Source organism: Sylvia atricapilla, chromosome 1, assembly GCF_009819655.1.
Source record: "Sylvia atricapilla isolate bSylAtr1 chromosome 1, bSylAtr1.pri, whole genome shotgun sequence".
NCBI classification, from domain to species: domain Eukaryota; kingdom Metazoa; phylum Chordata; class Aves; order Passeriformes; family Sylviidae; genus Sylvia; species Sylvia atricapilla.
Genome location: NC_089140.1, coordinates 126,417,805 through 126,426,590, shown reverse-complemented (window position 1 = coordinate 126,426,590; position 8,786 = coordinate 126,417,805). Strand labels below are relative to the sequence as shown.

The following is an 8,786-nucleotide window of genomic DNA, read 5'->3' as shown; positions in this document are numbered from 1 at the left end:
ACACATGAAGAGGATGCCCTGTAATTTAGTTAGGCTCTAGTCCTTACACAGGCACAGCAGAACTTGGTGAAAAGCAGCAGTGGGATCCCAGTGGTGCAGCAGGCTAAACAGGGTACCCTGACCTTCTCTGCCTGAAATAAGACACAGACTGCTGCTGACATGAGCAGGAGGCAAGAGCAGGTAACTTAGGTTTCCACATAGCATGAAATAAGTGATGAGAATAAGCACTGTGCTCAGTAAAGATCCAGTGTTAATGCCTGATTGAGCTCAGAAATAGAATTATGACTGTTTCCTTCCATTGATTTCCAGTATGTTAACCCTTTTCCCCCTTTTGTTTCAATTAGCACACAGAAGCCAGCACATCCAGGTTTCCAAACAAATGAGTATGCTGATGCCCAGCTTCAAGAGCTTGTCAAAAAATTGCGTGAAAGGGCAAACGTGTACAAGGAAAAGCTGAATGACCCAGTGATATCTTCACCTGAAGCAAGTCCTCCAGTTTGTAAGTGCCTCTAGAAATAGCTGAGCATTTGTTCGGTTTAAAACTGAAAATAATTTTGTGGTAACAGAAAATACTGTGATAAATTTTTGGAAGTATGGTGTGTTTGTCCACTGGAAAGGATCACTTTGTGCCCTATGAAGTCAACTTATCCCTATTTCTCTACAGTAAGCCAGAATCCTTAGGTATGACCTCCCTTTAAATGATATCACTGAAGAATTTGGGGAAAAACCTTACAGAGGCAGTATCTACAATAATTCATGTCGAGAAGTTTTCTGTATTTTGGAATAGCTCCCAGAGATGTTTATTCATGGAGATGAATCTGAAACATATGAAGAAACACATATATCTTATGAGTGGATGTTAGTCACTTTGATATGAGATCATTTGTGTAAATAAAGTAAATAAAATGTTAGCCTTGACAGAAATCTGGACACACTGAAGACTTTAAGTCCATGCTTTAAATAGAGCAAACTCATCTGGCATTAATTAATAATTGACTTTTGACAAAATATGAAACATAACTCAATTTTTCTCCACTTCAATGGAAAGTTTGACTTTCCTTTTCCTTTCCACAAAGAATTGAGTGTGGTGGTTTTATTTTCTGGCACTTTTTAGAAGCTGTTCATTGCATATGCATTTTCTTAAAATGGTGTCTGAAGAATAATATACTATACCAACTGATAAACAATACATTTTTAAATTGTTTCTTTGCTGATCCACCTCTTTTGTTCTCTTTGTAGAACTTAGGACCTTTATTTGCTAACTCATTATAGATCCAGTTTGTGAATTTACTACTAAAACTGTGTGTCCTAATCAGAGGTAAAGCCACTAGAATTAATAGGATATATGTGCAAACAACATTATCCATCTCAAAGATGGAAGAAGTGGGTTCAAAGGAGCGCTACAAGACTTTTATATGCCTAGAAATGCACAAAACCATAGGCTCCCCATTAGTTTCACCTCTATCTTGCATATCAGGTCTCAGGAGAGGGGAGAGGTCAGCCCACAGCACAGGTGTCTTTTCTTATCCCCATCTACACTGCATTCATTCTTTGCAACAGTCATGTAAAGAGAAATGTTCGGTTTCATTAATGAATGCTAAATTATGAATTAACAATTTACTTGTCAGTCTTATAAAAGGAATAACTTGTAGGAATTGTCCAGGGATATTCACTCACTCTGCACTCAGTAACGTAAGTTCCCTGTTCATTATAGCAGATGCACATGTTTATACCAGTGGTGATTTTATTCTTCAAGTGTTTTTCTATGTATTTAATATAAAGAATTTAGTCACTGCCCAGTATTTTAGATGATATTTTAACATGATGAAGCTTTCATTCATGTTAAAACAGGGTATGTTAATAGAGCCATTATTTAAATTCCAATGTTTTTGATAATCTATGTGTCTAGCACCAAAGAAGGCTCCACCCCCATCAAAAGAAGAAAAAAAAGATGAAAAAAAAGATGAAAAAAAAGATGAAAAGAAAGAAGAGGCAGAAGCAAAGCCAGAGGAGGATCATTATTGTGATATGCTGTGCTGCAAATTCAAAAAACCTCCACTGAAGAAATACATGGAGTATATGAAGCTACCAGACACCATTGATTCATACACAGGTAAATTTAAAGCTTTGAAATAGAATGGGATAAAGTAATATTGAAGTGACCTGGTATTGCATGGTACCTGTGAGCCACCATAAGATACACATTCCAGTTTGCAACTCCCAGCGGCACAGAGGTCCTGTCCTAAACAACATTTATTCAAAACAGAGAAAAGTGACACCAGTTGTAAAGATGGTGTACACGAAGGTGTAACACAACCTGACCAGAATTAGAACCCAGTCTTCTGTTCCTTGATCTGGAATTTGTACCATTCATTAGGGACAAATAATTCTTTTGTCAGTTGTCATGAGCAGGATGCAAAATGATCATATAAGTTTCTTCAGATTTCTATATGGTATATGAATTCTATATGCACTTATTTTTGTAAATTTCCTTGTTTGACTCCTATTTCCAAGCTATATCACTTTATCAGCATTCCAGTTGCACAAATAAGAATGGTAGGTTGGTCTGGGCTGGAGCATTGCCAGAGACTGCAGCAGAATGAATGCACCTAAAAAAATGATAACAGGCTGTAAGCTCAAGCCTCTACACCTGATGTTTTTTGTTTCAGATCGCCGTTACGTGGCGTGGCTCATGCTCGTGACAATCGCCTATAACTGGAACTGCTGGTTCATTCCCCTGCGCTTCGTGTTCCCATACCAAACCCCCAGCAACACCATATATTGGTTTGCCATTGATGTGATGTGTGATATCTGCTACCTCTGCGACTTAGTAATTTTCCAACCCCGAGTGCGGTTTATCCAAGGGGGAGATATAATAGTAAGTATTGGAAGTGGGACTTCCATGGGCAGTAGTTTTGTGTTAGAGTACAGAAATTCATTTAATCTGACTCTTCTTTTTTAGTACTATGTCAAATCTATGAAACTTTTTTATTTATCGAAGGATACATTTATTTTTCATCACTGACCTTCCATTCTACACTGATGTTGCATTATCCTATGCAGGAAGAAACACATCCATTACCTGAATTCATAAAAATTGAAAAAAACCCAGATTTTAAAGTAACAGATGAGAGCAGCTGAAACAGGCATACAGCTCTAAACAGATTCCTCGCTGGAATCAGTGATCATATGTACTAGTGCACTTATATATCAGTTTGTATGTTTGTGTGAAGCTTTCACCTATTTGCCTTGTACCAAAATCACAGTTGAAGACTGTGTTGAAGATGAAGACATATTCTGCTAGGGTTGGACAGGACATGTGTGCTTTGTAACAGATTGTGAGATGGTGGGTTTATTTTTTCCAAAATCAAAGCAAATCCCTGTAATTTTAGGATATATTGAAAATAATGAGAAATCATCTCTTTTGGGGAAATAAGTATGATCAATTTTGATTCCTGCAAAAATTTTTGTATTATCTTTTTATAGAAAAATGTAAAATAAAATTTTAAACAAGTTTCTGAAGGCTTGCCCTTAACCTACTAGAGGATATCTAGAACACTAACTTTTCTTTAAAGTCTTCCCTGCTTTTGATTCTTTGACATCTTATAGAAATGATACCTAATTCAGAAAAAAAACCCCTTTTGATAATTTCAGCATGACATTACTGTGCTCAACAGAGAGAAAATTTAAAAATTATATATCTTAAAATCTAATTTGGGACTAGCATTACTTCAGTGCTTTTACAAAAATTTTATACTTTGCACATACACGATATTACTAATACTTTTACAGACCAAGCTGTGCAAATATCATTTCAGTAAGTATTAAATGCAATGCAGTGGAATGTATTTTTCCACACCAAGACATTCAGTAACAGGATCTCACCTAAATCCCACAAAACTCAATTTTTATGAACAAACTTAAAATTCTAACATGCGAAGCTCAGCTTGTATTTCCCTCGAAGCTGTTTCTACAATTCACAGATTTTAGTGCACAGAAACAATCTCCTGCCTGATCTCCTGCATTTAGTTTAATGCTTAAACTGATAATAGTGAAAGTTGGAGTGGAAATACGATTAAGAACTTAAAGCTATTTTTAAAGTTTCCCTGATAAAAATGCAGAAAGTATAATAATAGATAAATTTCATTATATACTTGTGATTACCCTTTCTTATTATATTAGCATCAGTTCCCATAAAGAACAATTTAAAAATAAAAAGCTAATCATTACTAATGAATGCAGTGTTGATTATTGTAATGCTAGTAATGCTAGCATGTTAATGTTAGCATTCAAAGAGCTAATTTTGTACAGCACCATTAGAAATACTCTGAATTTTGTCTTGGAATCACTACAGATAATGCTTTTTGCCATGAAATTGAAATGGGTTTGGTTCAGCATGAAGTGGTACAGATGTCTCGAGAGGGAAGTTTTGTGGAAAAAAATGTAATGTACTTTTCTAGCCCAGCATACAGATTGGAAAAAGTCAGACAAACCCCACCTCTCGTTTTTTCAAGTAGTTCTAATAAAATCTGACCTAATGTAAGCTAGACCAATAATAGTACTACTTCTCAGAAACGTCTATAGATATTTCTCCATTCACATTTTTAGACCATCATTAATTTAACTGTCATCACCCGTACTATCTGTGGAGTAGCAGAGGCTCATCCTTGACACTTTGATCTTGACTATGCCTTTTTCTCCTTTCATTATCACTGTAGTCAGACAGAGTGGAAACAGCAAAGTTCTACCACAGCACTGTGAAATTCCGGGTAAGTAGACCCTGTGCTACTGATATCAATATGGAGTTCTGGCTGTACAACTTCACAGGATTTTTTTTTCATTCACTGAAAATCACTGTTGGTTTAAGAATATCACCAGAAAGCATTGGCTCAATGGCATATCAGTGCTTACCAGCTGAACACTGTCATCTTCATAAACAGTCTTTAACTGGAAGAGAGAATATTTGTACATGCAATTCTAAATATTATTTTGGAATTATAATAAATTAATAAAATAAAATTTGATTAGGTTATGTGAGGTCATCATATCACACACTAAAGACAAGAGCACCATTTGCCAGAGATTCGTTAAAAAAATTAAAACACCTGAAGAGAGATGATAACTATTCTGTAAACTCTTTTGCAGTACCTCATTGTACTGAACAGTTCATCACTCACAGGAGCAGTTGAAAATTCAAACTAAGATTTTTGATGTTCATGGCACTTTGTGAAAACAAAGATGAATTTGATTTAGGAAAATTGATGTTGCTTCTAAATGTTTAGGTTATTTTGGAAACAGAATTATTGAATTCCTGATGAACGTACAGCTCTGTGACACTAAGCACACATCTTAGACATTGCCCTCTCCTCTTCTCTACTTTTGCATCTGCCTTGTTCAGAGTTTTTTTTTTCCCAGTGGCTGTGGTATCATTACTTAAATACTTGATATTAAGCTATCCAAAAGTGCAGGATATACACCATAAGGTCAAATCAACAGAGTGAAACTTACAGCAAGAGACCAAAGCGGATTTATATGATTTTATTTTAAATTCACACTCTTTAAGTTCACACTCACTGTATGTTTAGGGCTCTTGATTTCTGGAGAAACTAATGAGACTTGAGTGCTCTCACCACATGCAAGATATAGATATAATGTGGGAATATGTCATATGATTAAGTACTGATTAGCAGTTACCAATTAATGCACTTTTGACTACATTTTCCCTCCTCTTAGACATGTGCCTGAGAGCAGGAGAGAGAGACTGTAAGAGGCTGTTTCTCTCAATCAATATTTTTCTTTGCTTTGCACACTGTTCAGGTATTAATTGCTTCTTACTTGCATGGAGTGAAAGGTCAGTGCTGCAGGCTGGTTGCTGCCAACACGATTTACACCCCTCAGTGCAAAGGAATTTCTGATTACAGTGAGATGAAGTCCAGAGTTCCACATCCCTCTCTTACTCCCAAGCAATAACAGCAACAAAGCAAGGTATTTGACAATCTTTAAAAGGAAAAGATAAATTTGCCACAGCTTCCTTCTCTATCTTAGGAAAGAATAAAGCATGTAGATAAGAAAAGCAATCATATTGATAAGTTGGTGGACTGCTGGGAGATATCAAAAATCTTAGTGGTATGGGAAGAAGCAGCATACAAATATGATGGAAAAAAAACTCTATTAAACCCAAACAAACCAACCAACCAACTAACCAACCAACCAACCAAACAAACAAAACCAAAACCAAAAACAAAAACAAAAAAATAAAAAAAACCACCAAAAACCAAGCCAAATTTATTATCCTATGATGAATCTTTTGTTTTGAACACATGCCTTCTCTGCAGTTTGCAAGCAAGAAAGCTAACTCATTGTGCTCCCTCAAATTGCTTTAGGCAGCCTTATTTTAAAAGGTGAAGGACTTTTAAGAAGTTCTTGTGTAGTGCCCTCCCCCAGCCTGCACTCACCAGCCACTTGACAAATATTTTAGTCTGGTCAGAGCTACAACTTAAAAAAACAGACTATATTAATAATCAGATATATGAGATACTGTTAATAATCCACATGAAACAGATGAAAATCTCAGGCACAGGGGACTCAAAAGCAGGGCAGAGCCAAGCTGTTGGTGTTTTCACAGAGATAATCTTACCTGCCAGTTCTTAGGAAGCTACATGCTTAGCATGCTGACTCTTCAAATATTATCGCAGTCATGATTCAGTCTAAGAAGGTTTTTGACAGCAAATAAATACATTATGATTACTATGAAGTTTAAATTGACCTCTCTGCTCTTCAACAGCTTGATGTGCTATCAGTGTTTCCATTTGACATTTTATACTTCTTCTTCGGATTTAATCCAGCACTTCGAGCAAACAGGATGCTAAAGGTAAGATCTGTGTTAGTGATGGATGGCAAACCATGCCTAGATGCTTCTGCAATTCAATAGATTTTTTTAAAATAATATTTAGGAATATGAAATTTAGAAACTGTAAAATATCTTCAGGCTAAGGTACAACATAACTTAATAAAGAAACAAAAAATACAAGTCATAGTCTAGCCAAATTAAGCCCTTATTTTCTTATTTTTCTTCTGCCTTTATTATTTCCTAATTGCAAAAAGCATTTTTTTATTAAAGCTAGGTTTTCCACATTATTTAAATTAGATTAATCACAAATTACCTGCTTAGTTTTCAAAGATTAAAAAATACATATCACTAATTAATGCCAATGTAGTTTGCCCTTTTATTGCATATGTCAGGAGTTTAAAAGCAAAGGAAGTAATTTTAAGGACAAAAGCCATACTATACACAGAATACTTATCAAGCACAAACCTGCTTTTGTTATCGAGGCCAAAGACACTTGGAGCTGTGTAATGAAAGGTCTGAGAAGGGATTAGTACCTTTAGGCCAGTCTGTGGCTAAATGCAGCTCTCTGCACACAGTCAACATGTTGACAAAGAATTTGTTTTCATTTAAAGCTGAAGGGGAACACAAGAACTCTGACAATAAAATGAAGATGCTTTTCACTTCAATATTCAATAAAACTCAAAAATTCCTTAAATGAGAACCAAAAAATATGAAAGAATGAAAAGTTAAATAATACTCTGTATTAGACAACCAGCTGTGTATTGAACAGAAATAAAGAAAAAAGCTACATGTGATCACTAAAGATCAACTGCAAATACTAAACAGGGAGAATTTGATACACCTGCTATTGATACCACGAAGTATTCTCTAGTATGTAGCTGCTGATACATATGATCACTTACTAGAGAATTACTGGAATTTCGGGAAGAGGAAAAAATGCATGTGATTCTTTGTGATCATTTTGCCCAAGCAAATTATATGTCTTTGAGGAAATAGAAGTTGTTCACCTGCAGTACCCTGACCAAACAGTAGGGTTACTTCTGTAATCAGATTAAGAGGACACACAACACCCAGAAAAACACTTCACTCAAATTTAACTTTGCTTTTCAGTTCACATTTTTGTTAACTGTTTGTCATGGTTTAGGAATAGTATTCTCCAATTTAGTACTCCCACTAAAACTGTATGCTGGTCCCTTTCCCCCTTCAATTGGAGGCATAAAAGGCAATGATCGCAGTGGTATGGTAAGATAAGAACAATTGAGAGATAATTGTTGAGATAAGAACAATTTACTGGAAACAACGAGACAAGAAAATGAACACTAACAACAACTTTGCTAATGACAGAAGGTGTTAAAAAAAAATTATTCACATGGAAAAACTCCCCAATAATAAACAATACCCGACAGCTCCCTCTGCTAGATTTTCTTGACAGGAAAGAACAGCTTTCTTCCCTGGAGGAGCCAGTCCCTTTATCCCACCCCCAGCAATGACCTAAGATAGTATAGAATAACATGGAATCCTAGCCATGCTCCTCCCAGCGTCTGCAAAAATTAACCCTATCCTGGCCAGAACCAATATTTATAGAAAGTTCGATTACTGAAAAATCCATTTTCAAAATGTGTATGTGAATTGATGCCAGTACTATTATAAAAAAATATATATACAGAAAAATAGTCATTGTATTACTTTCATTTGCTTTCCATTCAGCATAACACGTTCTTTGAGTTTAATGATCGTTTGGAAGCTATTATGGAAAAAGCATACATCTACAGGTATGTGCTGATAAAACCCAAGTAGCATGCAAAGCTTGGCACAGAATGCATTTCAAATGATTTTATGAGCTGTCAGTTAACCATTGGGTGGAATTTGATACATCTTTAACTGTTCAATTTAAAAGGTTTTTTAAAATATCTGTCTTTATGGTAGTCATTAAAAT

At 35.5% G+C, this 8,786-nt stretch overlaps 1 protein-coding gene across 1 annotated transcript in view; it reads left to right on the top strand.

The window, feature by feature from the left end:
* CNGB3 (cyclic nucleotide gated channel subunit beta 3) overlaps positions 1–8,786 on the top strand; it is a 59,969-nt gene that overhangs the window by 26,433 nt on the left and 24,750 nt on the right. Inside the window, exons 4-9 of the mRNA XM_066335577.1 lie at positions 345–499; positions 1,910–2,113; positions 2,670–2,878; positions 4,719–4,769; positions 6,785–6,871; positions 8,558–8,622. Of these exons, the coding sequence (XP_066191674.1) occupies positions 345–499; positions 1,910–2,113; positions 2,670–2,878; positions 4,719–4,769; positions 6,785–6,871; positions 8,558–8,622 (771 nt within the window). The remainder of the gene's footprint in view (positions 1–344; positions 500–1,909; positions 2,114–2,669; positions 2,879–4,718; positions 4,770–6,784; positions 6,872–8,557; positions 8,623–8,786) is intronic.